The 19,648-nt window shown below is 40.4% G+C and overlaps 1 protein-coding gene across 3 annotated transcripts in view; it reads right to left on the bottom strand.

Moving 5' to 3' along the window:
• Positions 1 to 19,648, bottom strand: part of BEND7 (BEN domain containing 7) — a 47,093-nt gene that overhangs the window by 16,754 nt on the left and 10,691 nt on the right. The window contains exons 3-6 of one of the 3 annotated variants that reach the window (XM_071424082.1): positions 16,696 to 16,995; positions 10,845 to 10,967; positions 8,126 to 8,391; positions 2,960 to 3,181 (exon numbers count right to left, since the gene is read on the bottom strand). In XM_071424082.1, coding sequence (XP_071280183.1) covers positions 2,987 to 3,181; positions 8,126 to 8,391; positions 10,845 to 10,967; positions 16,696 to 16,995 — 884 coding nt within the window. In that variant the 3' untranslated portion in view covers positions 2,960 to 2,986. Of the gene's footprint in view, positions 1 to 2,959; positions 3,186 to 8,125; positions 8,392 to 10,844; positions 10,968 to 16,695; positions 16,996 to 19,648 lie in introns of all 3 variants that reach the window. The other 2 variants (XM_071424081.1, XM_071424083.1) reach the window with 2 other exon arrangements.

Below are 19,648 nucleotides of genomic sequence, written 5' to 3'. Positions count from 1 at the left end.
GCTGGGAGCCCAGAGCTGGTGCAGCACTGCAGGTGGGCTCTCACCACAGTGGAGCAGAGGCACAGGATCATGCCCACAGTTCTTGTGGATTTTTTGTCTATCAGTACCCCCTGGAGCAGAGGCACAGAATCATGCCCACAGTTCTTGTGGATTTTTTGTCTATCAGTACCCCCAAGTCCTTCTCTGCAGGGCTGCTCTCAATCCCTTCATCCACCAGTCTATACTGACACTGAGGATTGCCCTGACACAGATGGAGGACCTTGCACTTGGTCTTGTTAAACATCAGGAGGTTCACATGCCATTCCTCCAGCCTGCCAAGGTCCTGGATGGCATTCCTTTCCTCCTGTCAACCAACCACACCACTCAGCCTGGTGTCATCTGCAAACTTGCTGAGGGTGCCCTAGAAACCAGTGCCTGTGTCATTGATGAAAATATTAAATTGTACTGGTCCCACTATGGATCCCTGAGGGACACATCACACTTATATCTGAACACAGCTCATTGATTTCTGCAGGGAAGGATTTCACTGGCATTTCTAGTCAACAACTCAAAGGAAAAATGCTTCTGACTAGTTTTATTTTTTCTTCTTTTTTTTTTTTTCCCCAGTTCTGAGTGCAAGACTCACAAGAGAAGCTGACTGCCCAGGAGAAACACTGCAACTGATACAACAAGTGCCACTGAATACCCAAAGTCAAAAGAGAGAATTGCTCCCTGGCTAATCATTCTGTTGCAGAAGCATTAAATTACTTTTAAGGACAGCAGTGAAAATGTTTTCAGACAGGAAGAGTGATTTTCAAGCAAACAGTCCCTCCTTTAAATTCTCTGCCCATTTTTGTCATTAATGTAGCCTTTTGTATCTCTGTCATGGAAAAGGACTGAAAGTGCCACTAAAGGATATCTGGGCACGTGGTAGAAGAATGTCCTAATGATAATAATGCAAACAACATGATGTTGTTCTTGTAGAGATTTCATACTGGCCCAGTTATTTCTTGGAATAAATGAAACCACAGTGTCTGATAGCCCAGCTCCTTGGAGGGAAGAAGGGTGCTATTGGAGCCAGACTGAGTGAAGACTCACAGGACATCAGACCTTGGCATCTTATTCCATCACAGCTTTTAGGGACAGGCTTCCCTATCAGGGATCAGGCACCAGCATTTGGGCAACACTGTAAATGCCAATAGAGATCACTGTTATGGCAGTGGTACCTTGTAGTACCATCACAGATGAAATTTTTCTGTTGGAACTACAAGTCCCTCCTTTCTTCTCAAACTCAAAGGAAGAGGTTAAGCCAAGCCTCAGAAGTTGCTCCATTAGTACAATCCTAGCTACTAAGAAACATTGCTCTCTGAAGTGTGTACCAGCTGCTATTTTAGTAGTCCTGTTGCATTTACTGTAAAACATTTATCAAGTGCTTTTCAAATTAGAGTGGGTTTTTTTGAAGCAATTTTGAGCTCCTCTTTCTTTCATTTAACTTATTCATTAAAGCTTTTAAAAAACAATGAGATCCAGATAGAGAGAATTCAGACAGATTTTTGCAGATTACTGAGCTCAAGAAAAGAAGGTACAAAACAGTGTTTGTGATTTAAACCTAAATACAAGCATAACTGTAAGAAAGTCTGTCAGCTGCTGTGTAAGATATATTAGGACTATGCCATAGGCACAGCATACACTTTGCTGCAGAACTGCACACTTGAGAGGGTTCTCTGAAGGCCTCCATGCCCAGCCTGCTGCTCAAAGCATGGCCAACTACAGCATAATGCTCTGGCCTGTGACCAGTCACATTTTGAGTATTTCCAGGGCTGGAGGTCCTGCAGCCCCTCTGAGCCCCTACTGCACTGCTCAGCCCTTATGTTGAAAATGCTTCTCCTGATCAAATTGCAATTTTCCATGTGTTCAGTGCCTCTGGTGCCTCTGAGAAGAGTCTGACTCCACTTCTCCACACCATTCCATTAGGTAGCTGTGAACAGCAGTAAGGTTTCTCCTGGATCATCCTCTCTCCAGTTCTCTCAGCCTGTCCTCATTTGATACTGGAGCAGGGAAGTGGTGAAGTCCTAAGTCTTGGTGCTCCCTCCACTGGACTCAAGCCAGTTTGTCAATGCCTTTCTTTCATGGGGAGAGGGGTCCAAAAGTTGGCACAGAGGGGGTTGCAGAAGATTTTCCTGCCTCCTTTTGCTGCCAATGGACTCAGAGAAGCTCTTCTTATTGCCCTGTGTCTCCTCAGTTAGCAATCTGTACCTGAGAACAAGTCACAGACTCTAAAATAAGCTCCACTCTTAGAGCTTATTTTTGGCCTGTCTTTTGGTAATGTGGGTATTGTCCCTACAATATCAGATTTCAAAATAGAATCTAGTTCAGAAACTCTGGCCTAATAATATCAGCTCTTTATATGCTGTCATCACAGAGTTTGAAGGAACATGTGCTCTTCTGGAAGCTAGACAGCAGTGACTGCTAGGAAAAATCAACCAGCAAAAGGTGCTCACACCAAGAAATTTGCTCCCCCAAGAGAAGGACCACTGTACTTATGAGCAGCAAACTAATCTCATGCCAGTATTATCTTCCTCCATCTCTCCCCAATCCAGCCACCAACTACTGAAAAATTTACAGAGCAGACATAGTCAAATACAGTGCAAGACTCAGAACCTTGATTGAGTGTATCACTTACACTGTCATTATGTTTTCAAGATTTCTTTGCATCTCTGATATCTGGGGGAAAAAAAATTATCTTACATGAACATTGAGTTTCCAACCTTAGAGCCCGACTTCAGAAACCAGGATCACTGGCTTAAAATTAACACAAGCTGTCCCCGTAGAAGCTATTTTTAACAAGTGAATGAAAGGGAATAAAAATAAGACTGCATATTTTAATAGACCTAATACGTCAGAAATTCTAATCCCCTTACACTCTCCTTAGCTGAGAATATGTTCTAATTACACATAGGAAGGAAAGCAGAAAACATACCTTTTATTGCACCCACAATATTTTGGTCTAGTCCTTTCCGGTTGTCATTGAGCCCTCTTTTCCTTTTGCCATTTGGTAAAGAGTTAGCCAAAGTCTTGTCATCAAAAAATGCACAGACCAGCTTCCTAAAGAGCAGACTTCCTGAGCGAGTGTAGTTTGATAGTATAGAGTCCAGCTGTGATTTTGGCATGAAGACATCAAAGCCTTCTGCAAGTTGCACTTCTGGCTACCAAAAGAATACAAATGTTTTAATTAAACGAGCATTCAAAGACATTATTTTACTTCAATCATGCATCTGGTGAGACTTTACAATCACTTCATCAAACCATGAATCTTTTCTAGCTATTCAGGACCACAGCAGCCTAATTCATTGAAATCAAACCCTATCAGTGAATAAGCACCTTAAAAGGCAAATCAAACAATCACACTCCTTGTCTAATGTCTGTAAAAGTTAACAACTACTGACATCATTTCTAGGCATACAGCTAACAAAAAGACAGGAGATACCTTTCAATGTTGGGTAATAACGACAAAGCACAGGATCATCGCAGAGCAGTGCTCCAAAGTGCTGCTTTTTGAACATTTATCTAACCATTTAATGGACTTGTTTCACTGCCAAATGCTGTGAGCTGTGTGCTGTGGGGCAGCCAGGCACTTCCAAGAAGCACAAATGCAGGGATACTGGCCCAATCCATGTGGCTTCCCAAGAGGGCTTCCAGCAAAGATATGGCCCACATGAGCATCAGCACATGATGAGTCTGAGGTTGCCCCTGGAGCCAGCACTTGCTGAGCATCCATTTGTCCCTCCTTTTCACAGTCCCATAATGCATGTTTAGAAGAGGATGATGTTAGACAGACAGTTTATTTCAGTACAAAAATCCTCAACAGTGAATCACAGGGATTTAAATCACTGCCAAGGTGAAATGGAGGGGAAGAAGAGAAAAGAAAATCATGCTGTATTTCACAAGAGTCTTCTCTCAAGTACACTGAGGGCCAAAATAGACAAAGGCCTTTGAGGAAGTCCCCTTACCAAGAGTCTTTTTGCTGCCCCTGTCTGTACATATCAGAAATTACACGAACAGCATTTGCAGAATTTTCTTCTGTGAGTACCATACAATGCTTATGGTAAGATTTCTTCACAGAATAATTATATATCTAGAAAATACATTGGGAGTAAACTAAAGTTTTGAAAATACTGTTTAGAAGTTGGCAAGGAGGTAAAACAATCAGTGATCATGATGTGAGGAAATAAGCCAATATTACAGCCTTGCTCCTAAGAACTTGCCCTTTTTTTGCCCTACATGAAATATATTCAGCAATGATGATGCCTTTTCAGAGAAGTTTACAGAGCAAGAGCAAATGCCATCTCCCATCATATCACCTGCAAACATCTTGAGTCCAGACAGAAAAAAGGGCTGAAGTCTAAGAACAATTTGTGTAATTCTTTTCCCATGGATTTCTAAAAATCAGTATGGATTGTGTTGCAGCAAGTAGAGTATTTCCAAAGCATGTACTGTCATGAGATATGGATGTGTACTGTGTGATAAAACTCAAGATTACCATGCTTTGGGAGGCCAGGATGAAGAATCTTAAAATATGCAGACAACAACAACAACAAAATTATAAGAAGCATGTAGTTCCTCAGCTTGTCCTAGATGAAAATATGGATTTTTACCTCAAGAACTTTGAAAATGCTGGATCCAGCAAAACAGCCAGTTACTGACATTTGACAATATTCCAGTGTAGGTTGGTTTTTAATATGTTACTTCTAAACTTCTGGTGACAGATTTTCAAGAGTAAATAAATGCGGGCCAAGTTCACAACTTGGGAAAAATTCTACTTCATATAAATCAAAAACCAGAATGCAGCTGACATGGTGATGAAGGATACCTGCCCTATTCTGTTTCTTTGGTCTTGTGACAGCCATCTAAGATGACCTCAATGATCCAGACACCCAGGGCAGAGAAATTATAGAGCCACAGGAAAGTTTAGGTTGGAAAAAGGCTTAAAGATCATTAAATCCAGCCATTAACCCACCACTAAACCACGTCCCCAAGTGCCACATTTCCATATCTTTTAAATACTTCCAGGGATGGTGACTGCCACCACTTCCCCAGGCAGCCTGTTCCAGTGCTTGACAACCATTTTGGGGAAGAAATTTTTCCCAATATCCAAAATAAATCTTCTGTGGTGCAATTTGAGGCCATTTCCTCTTGTCGTATCACTTGTTAGTTGGGAGAAGAGACTGACACCCACCTGGCTACACCCTCCTGTCAGGAAGTTACAGAGAGTGATAAGGTCTCCACTGAGTGTCCTTTTCTCCAGGATAAATATCCCAGCTCTATTGCCCTTCTCTGGACATGATCCAGACTCTCAGTGTCTCTGTTGTGAGGAGTCCAAAACTGATGCCAGGATTTGAGGTGAGGCCTCAGCAGTGCTGAGTATGGAGGGACAGTCACTGCCTTGGTAGTACTGGCCACACTATTGCTGGTACCCTCACCAACAGCCAGCTGTTCCTGTGGTACCTTTTCTGAAACCTCCTACTTAAAACCCAAAAAACCAGAAGGATCATGAGGCCCTGCTATTATCTTCTCTATTTGTGCTGAAAAATCAAGTGAGTCTCTCTTCTCTTCTCTTCTCTTCTCTTCTCTTCTCTTCTCTTCTCTTCTCTTCTCTTCTCTTCTCTTCTCTTCTCTTCTCTTCTCTTCTCTTCTCTTCTCTCTTCATGGTTTTCCTCTTCCCTGGTTTTACCTTGGAACACCTGCATTACACTTTGGCAGGTGCATCAACCTCTCTACAATAGAGCTGTAAAATACATTTCAAATCTTACCATTCTACCAGTGTGGAGGAGTCAGTATTATTTTAGTTTTGATTGTTTTATTCTTAATATAGGGATTGATTTGTTTATCAGTGAAACAGTTTGGAGGCAAAGCTATGATTTATTCTTGCTTTCCTTTAGTAGTTAGCTATTCTTCAATCAAAGACAATCAGTAACCATTTGAATTTCATGATCACTCTGAATGTAATTTCTCAAAGAAAAAGCACTTATTAATAGATAATGATCATGGCAAAAGGAACTCGAGGGTAAACTATTTGTGAATAACAAAATAAAGAAGACCTGAATGCTAAAGGCTTTTGCTGTGCTAAAATTAACAGGCAGTGAATTAGATTTAATCCTAGATATTTTAGTAGGTTGCAATATGTAGATTAAAAATGATTAGGTTATAAATGAAATATTACAACTGTAAAACAAACACAAGTTCAACTAAGAGTTGTAATCAGACCACTGCATTTAAAAAGCAGATTCTGTGATCCATGGTCCAGATTAAGGGTTTGTCTCACCAAGACATCTTCCAGCTCTGTAAGTAGCACTATTTCATCTCAGCAGGTCTGGACTAATTGCACTGGTTTTGGCAGCCCTGATTTTATACCCATTAAACTTGGATTCTTCTTAAAGTTCAATAAATGTTGGCAAAATAGCAGTGGCAGCAGTGGTGATGTATGACACAGCACACACTACAGACAACCTGTGGAATATTCTCAAGGGAACATTCATTTATGGTGCTTTGTAAGATGTCTTTCAGGGTTTTTCAGGCACACAGACATGCTGGTTGTGACCACACCAGAGATGCTCATAAAAAAGTAGAAAAAGATAATGCTGCCATTCATTCTCAAAGAAGTGACTTTCTTAAACCTTCTCAAAATATTTAAGGTCACATTTTATTTTTGCATTAAATATATCTGTTTTCAGAACTCAAATGTTTTCTTTCTCAAGACAAAACAAAATCAATTTGTTTGTCTCAAGGTTCTGGCTCTGTAAATTTAGTCAAACAACTGTTGTGGCAAGCAAGGGCTCAAGCATGGAAGGACAGATGAAGACCTGATTTATGAGCCAAATGTTTTCTCTTTTTTTTCCTTAGGTCAAACTGGCAACTACAAAGAATCGTGTCCAGCGATGAAACACATTCATAAAGCCAAATTAAATTCCACTGCAAGCACAAAACTGTTTTCAAAACCGTGTTTCAAGCTGACAAGAGTGCCACAAGCAAAGAAAAATTATAAGCACAAATTGCATACTGGAGATAAATTACCAGTCCTCCCAAAACCTTTACCTCAAACATTATTAAGCTCAGTACTACAAAAGGAAACCCTCTGAAAAAAGCATAAACTAGTTACTCTGTATCACTACACTGACTCTCTAGCAACCTAATTAGTGGTGTGGCTTGCATCTCTGTAACTGAATTATCCTGACTGCTCTTTTTTATTATTAGTTCCCTCTTCCAGAAGGATAGAATATTATCTGCTGCATTGTTTTCATTTATGCTTATTGATACAGAATTTAATTATGTTTTTCTAGCTCATAGTACTTAGGAAATTGGAAAGAGCCTGCTCAAAATTAAAAATATATTAGAGAAATTAATGAGCAGTTTACTTGTCAGTGAACTGGTTTGGATGACATCAATTTGGTCATTAAACAAAGCCAATCATCCACCAATACATGTAATTTCTATCAGTGTGTACATGAATCAGGAAAACATGCTTACTGCAATTTTCTATGGGAAAAGTGCATGTTCTTAGAGTGGCAAATTTTGGCCATTTTAGTCACACTGACATCATCAACAGTGCTGAGGCCCTACTACAGCACACACAGCAATCAAGACCAAAGGACCCAATTCAGCAAAGACTGAATATGAATTTTTCCAGAGATGAAGAGTCCCCCAAAGTCAGTGGGACCAGAAAAGCAGGAAGGCACATAAATGCTCCTTGTCAGGATAAAGACCCACGTGTGGATTACATGAGCTCATCAGCAATGATGGGGCTGTGAATGCTTTACACACCTTGCACTTTTCATGGCTCCTCATCTCAACTGTGGCTCTTGGCATTGGGAGAGATGAAGAACAAGTTTCCACTGAAAGCTCAAAGAACATGAGCCTTGAACTCAAGGGAAAACTTCCTGCTTGTGAAAGTTGAAAAAAAAGACCCAAAACCCTGTAATGAGCACTCCCCACATCTAAGCCTAACATCTCCATTCACTCCTACCCAAGATTTGCTTGTTCATTCTAACAAAAAGTGGGAAGATGCATCAATGTGACTTGAGTACTGATTCTTCTGAATGAGTCAGTATTTCAAAATCTTGCAATGCTGCATATTAAAATTTTAACTTACATCTGATGAAGCTGATTCAAGGATAATTCCAAACCCTGAAACAGGGGTCTCTGGCTTCAGGGGGGGTTCAATTGCTTGCAGACTCGATTGTTCTGAGTTTGCTGTCAGCCTCTTCTCATTCTCTGGAGAGCTGGGTTTCTTATTTGTGGAAACTGCTTCAACAACTTTGAGGGGCAGTTTTCTCTTTTTATTTCTCTTTCTTGATATTGTTGACTTCTGTGCACAAATCAGAGGAACGGGAGGCTGCTGTCTGTTTTGAGTCCCAACTGAGTGAAAGAAATTAATGCATTAATTTTACAGACAAAAGCCCATGAACATCCACACAGATGCACCATTAAACTACTGACTCATTGAACTTATTTTCTAGATAAGTGATGTGATTTTCAGGGCTGCTGGTGCATGGGAAACAAATAAGTTTTATCACCTTTGCATAATTTTCCAATCTGAACAATGGGGATAATGACAGTGAGCTCTGTGGTGAGGCTTTTCAAGCCTTTTCAAGCCATACTGATGAACAGTATTTTAAGGAAATGAGGAATACACAGTTCTTTTTCCTAGTGACCACTGGATGGCTGGTGACATGAAGCACTTAAGTGATGATTAATTTGTGTGTCCTCTGAATGACTGAGAATCTCACTCTTTGAGGATCTGCTCCTGATAAAGTAAGATAATACAAGTGCTAATGCAATTACAGTTATTTTTATGACAGTGGTCTCCAAGTTAATTAGCTCAGCAAGAACATTTCAAGTACCATTATGTCAAGAATGAGTGAAAACACTATTCAATAGTTTAATTTCTGAGGGGAAAAAAAGTAACCCAAAATTCCATCAGTTTGTTTTGCTCATACACAAAAGCTGACATGTATTACCTCTGAAATATAAGAAATCATATTTTACATTTATCAATATTTTGCATTTTCCAGCATTCACAATCATTTGTATAAATTAAGGCACCAATCCTGAACCTGTACCAATATGAACAAGCCCTCCAGAAGAATGCTATCAAGATACCATCATGTGTGTGGATAAATCACTAACATCAAGGTCAAAACAAAGAAAAAGCCACAAGTGCTCTACATGCAAATCAAACTTATTCAAGATATGAGCAAGATACAAAAAATCCTCATCTACAAAGCTTCAGGAAGAAAACAAACCTCAGACTATTGTTTATTAAAATATTTCTGGAATATTTCATTTCTGGCAAGGATTTACAAGACTGTGATGTGTAGTTTATAATTAAGACAGTAGGGTGTCTGAATACTAAAATAAGTTATTACACTTTCACTTATAGGTTTGAATTTTACGTTTTTTTTTCTTTTAGCGACAAAAATGCCAAATGATATTTTTTTCTCTGCAAAACCTTAATTTCAGAAAATATGAAGTATTCCAAGTGAATCAAAAGATTCATGAATTAACAAAGGTACCTACTCTGTAGATACATAATAAATAAGAAATGTTCTACTACTGAGGAGTCAGCTCTTTTGGCATAGACCCCAGTTTTCTAACTCTCACTCACAAGCCATTTTTCAATCACCCATGTGATTTCAATGACATAAATTGGTGTGATTGCATAAAAAATCCCATGTACCAGCAAAAATTGTAAAACTGGGCTTTGGTGTACTTCTTTGTAAACTGATGACTTCTAGAAAAGCATTTTTATGTGTGCCAACTGATATTACAAAACCTGTCTGATCATTCCCATCACTCACTCAAACATTATACACCGTGGAGACAAGGAGTTTAGTCAGCCCTTCACTCCACCCATCTTTCAGTTAATTACTCAACACTCCCTTTTCTTACAGAGGTCTTATCCAGCCTCTCCACAAGAGAAGCCTCCATGGCTCCAGTCCCCATCACTCATGCTGGATGGGCAAGTCAGCTGACAAAATTTCCAACATCTCCATCTCCTCATTAGTATTAACACTAATTTTTAGGTAGCACAGAGCCTGCAGCTTCACATCAGCCTATGATGACTTAACTCTACCTACCACGTTCTCATTATCTTGCTGGCTCAACTACTCCTCTGGCTCTGCACTGTTCTGTTTCAGCTCCCAACCTAGGAGAAAACTAGGCTCAGTAATTTTCCCCAGTGAACAAATTATTGCTGGTATACACACTAAAAGCTGGTGCTTCACAGCCAGAGGAAGGGTGGAGGCCACAACATGCAGTAGCTAGCTCAGCTGAGACTACCACAGAGCTAAAAGAGGTTTGAATGAAGAACTATTTGGTAACTTTCAGCTACCTTCAAATTTTACTTTTCTTACCCCTAAGATTAGTGAAGTGCTAAGGAGAACACAGGTGAGGTAGCACTTGTACCCCCTGGATCAATACACTGTGAAAACAAAGTGGGCATATTGACCTGCCCACTCAGCTCTCATTATGTATCTGATCACATTACTTTTATTTTCAATTTAGCCTTAAAAGGCTAAAGATAAAATCCCATATTTCAGGTAAGGATCTGAAAAGTAGATAGTTGCATTTCCAAGAAACCTGTGAAAATTTGACTTTGACTTTGATATGTCAGGACAGCAGGAAACAATCCAAGTTTTCCTGAGTGCCCACACAGACTTTAATCTCCTAGACCATTCCCTAACAGGAAGATCACAGAATCATAGAACAGTTTGGGTTTGGAAGGGTCTCCAAAGACCATCTCATCAAACTGGGCCATCCTCAAGTCATTGCTTGCCACAGGTTTGCACATCCAGGACTGGTCACTGTACCTGCTTGCAGCTGCATCAATTTTCGCATGGTCTTGAGCTCCTGAAGAATGGCCTGCAGGGTTGACTGGCAATTACACGTACAGCAGTTTGGTCCAACTGATGAATTCACCATTGGAATTTCTCCTGAAAGAGAGTGGAATGAAATGGGTGAGATGTAAGCCACACAAAATCACCCAGCCAACAATTGGCAGGTGTTTGAAGCTATGATCAATATACTAGATTGTAAAATCAGATCAAAAGCATGAAAGGAAGTAATTTTCAACATGATTCCTTTTAAGAGGAAGGGACCACTAGTTTTTACTCAATTTCTAATATGTGCAATTATATTGAGTTGGGATGCAATGTTACATGGGCTGGAGAAGACTGCTCAGAGTGTGAATATAATGCACTCCTCACAGCAGGGCTTTCTATTGTCAGGCTGGATCATCTTGAATAACAAAAGCAGCAAACCTCATTACAAACATACTTATTTTATCACACACACATAAAAAAGCCCAGCTCCTGGAACAGTCTTACAAAGAATGAAGACAGTCTGTGCAATAAAGGTTTGTGCTGTACATAAAACGAGGGTCTAGCAATTTTTAAACTGCTTGAATCTTACAGGTGATTCTTTACCATGTGAAGAAGAGAGAATGAAAATAAAATACCCTACTTGGAGAAAAAAAAAAACCAAACAAAACAACAGGAGAGAAAAGAGCCGCATGAAAGCTTTCAAATCTGCTCTTCTGTTTGGTAGGGTGGGATTGTTTTCAATGTTTTCCACCACTGTGACCTGCAAGATGGGGTTTCCAGAGTCTCCCTTTGAAAATTAATATAGTAGTTCAAGACATTCCTTTTCTCTAGTAATTCTTATGAGTGTTTAACTGAACTTACATAGTTCTAGGCCCTCAGCAGTGCTTTTATTACTGCCTTACTTTCCAGAAATTTTGCATTTTTTGTTCTGAATTAGAACAGGCTGTAACAGCTGAGGGATTTCTAACATTGCAGGATAGTTGTATCCTGCACTTTAGCTTAAGACAGCTGTATCTCTAGACAGCTATCCCTAGCTGCAAATAAAAATTTCAAAATTCAACAAAACACCTAACAGTATCTGGTTGAAGCTGAGACTAGATGGGATGCACCTCCCTTCCTTTCCAAATATCCTTACAATGATTTAAATTGATGGCTATTTTACTGCTCAGGACTGCAGGAGGGGGGATGACCATTTCATGAAGATAGTTTCAAATGCATCTAACAAAATAACCTCACTTGGTGTCACATGTGGACTTCAGCCAGTGTATTTCCCTTTTTCTTCTGTAGCCTGACACTTACCAGGTGCCCTTTAATCCTTACCTAGCTAAAGTGAACAGAAGCAATTCATTTAATCTCCACTTATAAAACTTCTCATTTTTCATTATTACTTCTACTTTCCTCTGAAGCCAAACCAGGTTATTAATACATTTTCAGGTTTGGGTTGTGTTCTTTCATCAGAGATCCCTGATGTCAGATCCACACAGATGCCCTGACTTTAATCCTCATTTGAAATAAGTGAAAATCTGGCCACCACCAGGCACTTGTTCTCTGCCTCCTTCCATACAGTCCTTCAGACCTGAAGCAACATCTATCAGACTTGAGCAAACTCATGGTAACACTCCAAAGGTGAGCTGCTTGGAAAGCTAAACTAATGCATCGCTTAAAGACAGCTGGCATCTTCTGGGTGTCCCACTCCTCTTTTCCTCCAATATTTAGATACTCCACACTCCTGCAATTACAAATTTTGGTATTTTAAAATATCATACATGGATAAAATCTGTTAAAACTGTATTAAGATAAATGGAGTAGTTAACAAAATCCCTGCAAATCTAGCAGTTGCAAATGCCATAGAATCACTGGCTTCATCTCTCAAAGGTTTCAGCTGCAAATAAAACAATTTTTATACTGAGAAGTTATTTGGAAAACAGGCTGAGAATCTCAAAATGAAACAAAAAGGCTTCTGACTCAGTAGGACTCTGCCTAGTTTGATCTCACCCTTCCTTTGTACACAATCTATTCACTGGAAGTTCCTTGGGGCATGGATGAGATTTTACCTTTTCAATGGTCCACAAAATGTTTAGCCCATTGTTACAGGTACAGAGATAAAAAAAAATTGTTATCTTTAGCTTTGCAGCAGATTAATCAGAATCCCTCAACTTGGCTCCACCAACACCCTTCACCTACATGTTTTAAGTAGATTTTTAAGTAGCTGAATTTCAAGACAACTTATAATTTAATAGCACCAGCATAACTCTACCTTTCAGTAAGACAAGCAGGTACCCCAGAAATGGGAGCCCCAGAATTTAGAAGAGTTTTATTAACAGACTAATACAAAGTAAGACCATCCTTCCCTCACTCCTTTCTCAGTTGTTTTAGACTAAAAGATCCTTGGGATGAAGCCTGTCTTGATCAGAATTCAACATTCTAGAGGGCTTCTGGAAATGTTTTCTTCTGGAAATGATATCTGAAAGACTCTGGGGGGAAAAAGGGTTGGTGGTTTTTGTTTCCTTCTTAACCAAGGCTCTACATCATGGTGAATTGCACATGAAAACTTGAACAAATTGTATCAGTAAATACCTGTGCATCTTTCCTGTTGCAATATAACATGTTCCTAATGAAAACACACAGGCACACAGGCTCCTGATGGAAAACCACAGGGTCTATTTTCCCATTGAGGCATAGGGGATTTACTTTATAATCCCCATTAGCATTGATAGAAATTACCCATGTAAATCTACCATAGGTACTGGGAATGGGAAAAGAGACCACCAATATTTTAAATCAAAGCAGGGTTCTACTGACTCCTTACATATTCATGAGGGTTTTTTATTTTCTTTCTATCCTCCCTCCTCTGATCAGCTATTGTGTTGTAAGAAATATCTAGTAGAGTGTTCTCAGTCATTGTTCTAAGCACTATCTTTATCATTTTTAGAGGACAAAAGCAACCCTTTTCAACTGTTATAAATCAATTTTTAATTTTAAAAGGAGATCAGACTTTTTATTTTTATGAAGGAGTCTTTAAAGAGCCATCTCCCTCTCTTTTGGAAGCTGGCCAGCAGGCAAATTTGATACCTGCCTGTGTGACTGAGAGAAGGAGATGACACAAGTACAGGAGTTGCTTCCCCCACGTGAGCAGTAAGTAGCCCAGGACAGTGTTTTCTTCCAGCTGCATCTGCTGAGGGGGAATTCACTCACTGTAACTAACATTGCTACCAGTTTATACTGGAAAAGCATGCAAGAACTACCCAGTGAGAATGATCTTGATGCAACCCAAAAACAATTCAGCTGCTGTACCACTGCTGGATTTGGTACAGAACACAAGAAATGAAACTCAAGTGTGAGTTTACTGTCTATAATAGGACAGACATGGTGCTCATTGTCTATAGTCCCAGGTGGCTGCCTCTAAAAACAGTGGGTCACAGATGTCTACCTTACACCCTGACTTGTGGAACCACCACCTTAAGTCTGGTCTGGAATAAATCCCTTTAGTTTTCATGTTCCTACTCTTCCCTCTTTTGCAGCAATGTCTATTCTTTTATTTTAGTTGATGCCTTAAGTTTTAGCTCTCACATTTTTCAGATTCTGTACTGCATTAGTATATAACTCTGAAATTCATATAGAGTGTTAGAAAGTTCTCTTCACAGTTTAGTAAGACAAAACAATCCTTTTCCAAGCCCCAAAAAGTAGAAACAAAAGCAAATTAGGGGGAGTAAAACTGGGAGAATGTCACTTCATTACCTGAAGCTGTGATTGGACAATTAACCCCAAAATGTAAATGGACCAAACTTATAAAAGAGTGAAAAACTCGTGACCCATCATCCATCTTGGGTGTAGCCTGGGCCAGGCTCTTGCACTGCCCAAGGTGTATCCTTTGAAGGCCTTTTTAACAAATCCCTACTTTATTTCTCTTACTCTGTCTAGCCTCTGCTCTAGGTACCCTCTCCAGGCATCACTGTCAATAACTTTCTCGTGAATGTTTTCCACACCAGCACCTATGAAACATTTATTGCAGCCTCTCCTTGAACCACCTCACCCTGTGAGTGGATAAGTGCACCGCTGGGATGGACTTGATGTGTCTATTACATTCAACTTCGAGCAATTCAGATGGCCTACAACACAGATCTTCATTTTTTACATAGTATCTATCCACAGTGGACAGAAAGAGTTTCTGGACTCAGAAACTCTTCATCACCTACTACAGATGCCTGAACATCTCCCCAGTGATGACCTAAGCCTGACAGCCCCAGGTAATAACATTATGTCTGGCAGTTTTGTTCTGGTAACTTAAACACCATGGTGAGAACCAAGGAGTAAAATCTCCCTTGAAGTACTGCTCAACATTTCTACACCCAGCTTTTAAGAACTTTGTCCATCCTCTGAATAACATCTAAAATACTGAGTTTGATGCTCAGGCTCTCAATGCAAGGGTTGGGGGGGGGAATCAGGCTGTTAAAATGCCCAGAAGAGCTATGTACTGGGTGAGGAGCAGTTTCAGGGCTCAGAATGCATCAAAAGTTTTTCTCACTGCTCAGAAATGCATCAAAAGTTTTTCTTCCCTAGAGACCAGGGTTTGGAGCCCAAGCAGGAGTCAGGATCACAAGAGCCCATCAGAGGCAGACACTTCAAACCCAACTGCTACACAGATTGTCTTTTCAAAGGCGGCCAGAGGAGAAGGCCCACACCCTCCTTTATGTAATAACCCAAAAGATTGCATTCCTTTCAGCAGCAGGACAGCTGCAAAGGGAGGTGCCCCCTGGGTGCCTCCCCCAAGGGCTGGGAGCTTGGGCATTTCTCCTGCCCAGCCCAGCAGGTTGCTCAACCTGACCCTTCCACGTCCCATTGACCACTTCAAACCTCTAAGAGATCATGAATCAACTGAATCCTTCCTCCACATATAAAAAAATCAAAGCTGACATTTTCTTGCATATAGGGCCAAATCCTGTCAACACATTTTAGCTCACATGCTGAATCAGGCCCCTGAGGGGATAGAGGTGCTGCTCCACCTACTTTCTGGATTTGGGAACAAGGCACCTAATCTATGCAGGCTTGGGCACTTCTGTGCATGCAGAGAACTGTCCCTGCCAGTGCCCAGGGCCTCTGAGGACAAAGAAGGAGATGTGTGATGAATTTTGGGTCCTTCCATATTTAGAAGATTGTTATGGTGGGGTTTTGACAGCAGAGTTTTTTAATCTGGCAGCAAAACTTCCATTCTCTGGGACTTAATAAGAAAAAAGGCTTTTTAAAGGCACACTGCCATCTACTTCAGGGCAGAATTCTCTGCCAGTACTGGATTGGCCACAGTCTAGAACATGCTGTTCACAGGTAGACTCCATCATCTCTTTTCTCCAATAGTCTCATTGGAATAAAAGCCTAAGGCTGTGATGGAATTTTGTACCTGCAGTTCAGTGGCCAGTTATAAGGCTGATGCCATCCCTTTATGAAAGGCAGTAGAATCCTGCTCCACAAGTGGTGTCATAACAGTGCTACATTACTCACAGCAAAGAGGAGTGGTATAGGTTGACATTTAATTAGCCATGAATTTAATAACAATGACAAAAGCTGTTTTAGTAAGTACTGTATAGAAATTAAGCTTGTAAAGGCATTGAGTAATTCTATCCTATCACCATTTTAAAAGCTAAGACAGATGGTAGCAGAATGTACAGTGCCCACTTTCACACCTTTTTGAAGTGATAACTATGTGCTCATTTTGTAGACTCTGAACTATAACTGCTTTCAGTGCAGTGCTACAATATATCATCACAACAAAGGCAGATATTTAGTAGACAACAAGGAGAGGGAGGGAAAAAAGGCACCATTCTCAGTGTCTAACAGGTCATACCATTGGATGCCACAGTTCGAGCCTGATTTTGGAATGTTTTGGATCGAGTTCCATATTGCCCTGACAGGTGGCTGGCTTGGGGTGATAACTCATTCCATGCTCCGCTCTGGGACGGATGAAGGCTCGCCTGGGACTCCGCAGGGGGATTCAGGCGCTGGGCCCAGGCTAAGTCTAAATCTTGGGGCTCCTCCTTCAGTTTTTCTCCTTCTTTGCCAACTCGTTGATAGATTCTTCCAGTGCTGTCATTCAGTAATCTTCTCATCCCTGTAATTTGTTTTTTAATTTCCCGGCTTTCATCTCCTAATGAAAACAGAGCCACAGTTATCACTGGAAATTAGCAAAAACAGTAATGGGTAGCAATTAGTGGTTTTAGATGCCAATAAGAGTTGGAGCAAATAAATAAATAAATAACAACGAGAAAGAAAAGGGATGCTTGAATGGTCATTGGGATGTACCAGGCTATGCCTTCACACAGCCATGGCTGACAGCTCTCATGCCTGAAAGACCTGCTGAACTTGGCTTTCTTGATGTTGTTTCTAAGGCTTTGATGAGTAAGATTATTTTTTGCCAGAAGGAAATAATAACAGCCATAGCAATTTCAAATAAACTGTCCTTTTAAGAGCCTGATCCTATTCAGGCATTGACATCAGTGGATATTTTCCCTGAGTAAAGCCCAAAGGATCAGACCCTTTATGTATCAGGTTGCTGTATGCTCAAGGATAGATCCTACAAAAAAAAAAAAAAAGCACAGAAAGCACCACACCACACACATGCAGAACAGCACTGCATCTATTGATTTTAATGAACAGAATTAGTTCCTTATTCCACAGAATTTAGTAATACTGGATTATACAGGAATAAATTAAACAGTAGCTAATATGTGTGTAACTGCAGATAGCTGAATTGCTGGATGTCTTAAAAACGTAGATTCTAAAAAGAAAATGAAAATATATACCAGAAAAATGTGACTGTTCCAAATAAATTCAGGGCATTTAAATAATAAAAGTTGCATACTTAATATGCCTGGCACCATTTAAGTATTAATTTTACATATGAAACTGCTGATTGCACAATGAATAGAGTGTTTTGGGCAGATAGTAGCCTGTTTTGCTTGTTAAAGCATATATTACATTTCATGAGTAATAAGGAAGTATTCGTTGCCCTTTCTGAAGAAAGAAGCTTCTGGTTTTCTTACTGGTAATAGAAAAATTAAATACCCTAAGCAAATGTCATAAGTAAGATCTAGAAACTGATGAATGAACTTTCCTTTATAGAATATTTACTACAAAAATGCCTGATATCCTCTATTGAATTTATATTCCTGCTTCCCTAAATAAACCTATTTTTGGAAAAGCAAGTGTTCTAAAGAAACTTTAGAAGAAAAAAAAAACTACTCTCCAAAAACCCAAGATGCAAGGTGTGCCGTCTCTGGTTCAACAAGGTACTTGAAAGCGTGCTAAATTCCAGGCATGTGAACAATTTTATCAACTCAATAGCACCATTCAGTTGCCTAAACTTAGGTGCACGTTTAGGTAGCAGCTAAACCAGACAGCTAAAAGAGCAGCAAACCCTCCCCAACACAGGCCAAGCTCAGTGTGGCTGGGACTGCTGCAAGCCCGGTGTGCTGAACATCCAAAAGAGGGAGGAGAATGAGCAGAAGGGGAGAGGAGCTGAACAATGTGCTCCAACCTCTGCTGGATCCCAGCATCTCCTGCTTGACCTGGTGCACCGGTTCCCTGGGCTGCTGCCAGCTGGCTCCAGCCCACCCTGATCCAGCGAGGAGAGTGGGCGGCTTGCAAGAAAGCTTTGAGTCCAAACTTAGAAAAATATTTGCCAACCCCGTACAGCAACACTCCAGCACCATTTCCACTCCAGCTAACACAGTGAGAAAAACCCTCTGCAAGGAAGTTCTGCGCTGTATTTATTTATTTTGTTGGTTTGCCTGCAGATTTCTGTGTGCGGGTGTGATTTCATTAACAGTAACAGCACCAACTCCTTTAGAATGACACTTTTTGGCCCCAACCCAAGCAGGGGTTGACTGTTTGCAGTTCCCAACCTTGAAAGGCTGCAGAGTAGCACTGGACTCCAATTACTGAGATACTCACAGCCCTACACTGCACGCTGCCTTTCTCCTGTACACAGCTGTACCTGCCCCTGTCCCAGCTCCAAATGTTCCCACCACACCACAGCCTGGAGCAGTCCCTTCCTGTCTTGCCATTTAACATTACCCTGGGAGTTTTAAGTTGGCAATTTGGATTTGTACTCAATGGCAAAAAGTGTGTGAGTATCAAAACAGCTTCCCACCCACCTCCTCCTGCTGGGTGCAGGGACTGTGCTACGTGTCTGGTCGGGTGACATGTTGTTAGAAAGATTAAATTTCCGTTACCCAATTACATAAAATATTAATGTTAATTGAGCTTATTCAGCCTTGATTCTGTTCCCTTGTTCCTTTATATAGAAGTCTTTCTATACAGTGACATGAGCATACTTAACTCCAGACAGAAAAAAACCTACTACATTTATGTTAGAATAAACCCTGAACTTGCACCCTACATAAACTTATCTTTTTGATTAGGTAGATCCTTACAGGGAGATTCACCTTTTGTAAGCTCGTTTGTTGGGGTTTGGGTTTTCAGAGTTTTTTCAGGGATTTTTCTGTTTGTTTTTTGTTTTGTTTTTAAAATAGGTCTTCCCCTTTGCAAGAAAGCATATTAAAATCCTACAGGCTATAAGCCTGACTTAGTCTTCAGTGCAAGTTTACATCTCCCCTCTCCCAGTCATGCCTTTTTCCAGCTTTTAGTTTGTAGCTGACCAGCAACAGCAGCATCCTCCCCACAGGAGTGGAGAGGAGAGGATGTTACACCATCTGAATCTGCAGATAGGTGCAACACCAGTAACAGATTTAACTTCTTGCTTCCTGGTTACCTCATTTGGTTATTAGCTCTAGAGCCCA

This window comes from Agelaius tricolor, unplaced genomic scaffold, assembly GCF_023055355.1.
Source record: "Agelaius tricolor isolate 1412-34295 unplaced genomic scaffold, bAgeTri1.0.p SCAF_3, whole genome shotgun sequence".
Taxonomy (NCBI): Eukaryota; Metazoa; Chordata; class Aves; order Passeriformes; family Icteridae; genus Agelaius; species Agelaius tricolor.
Note: the sequence above shows the minus strand (reverse complement) of the source record. Positions and strands in the feature narration are given on the sequence as shown.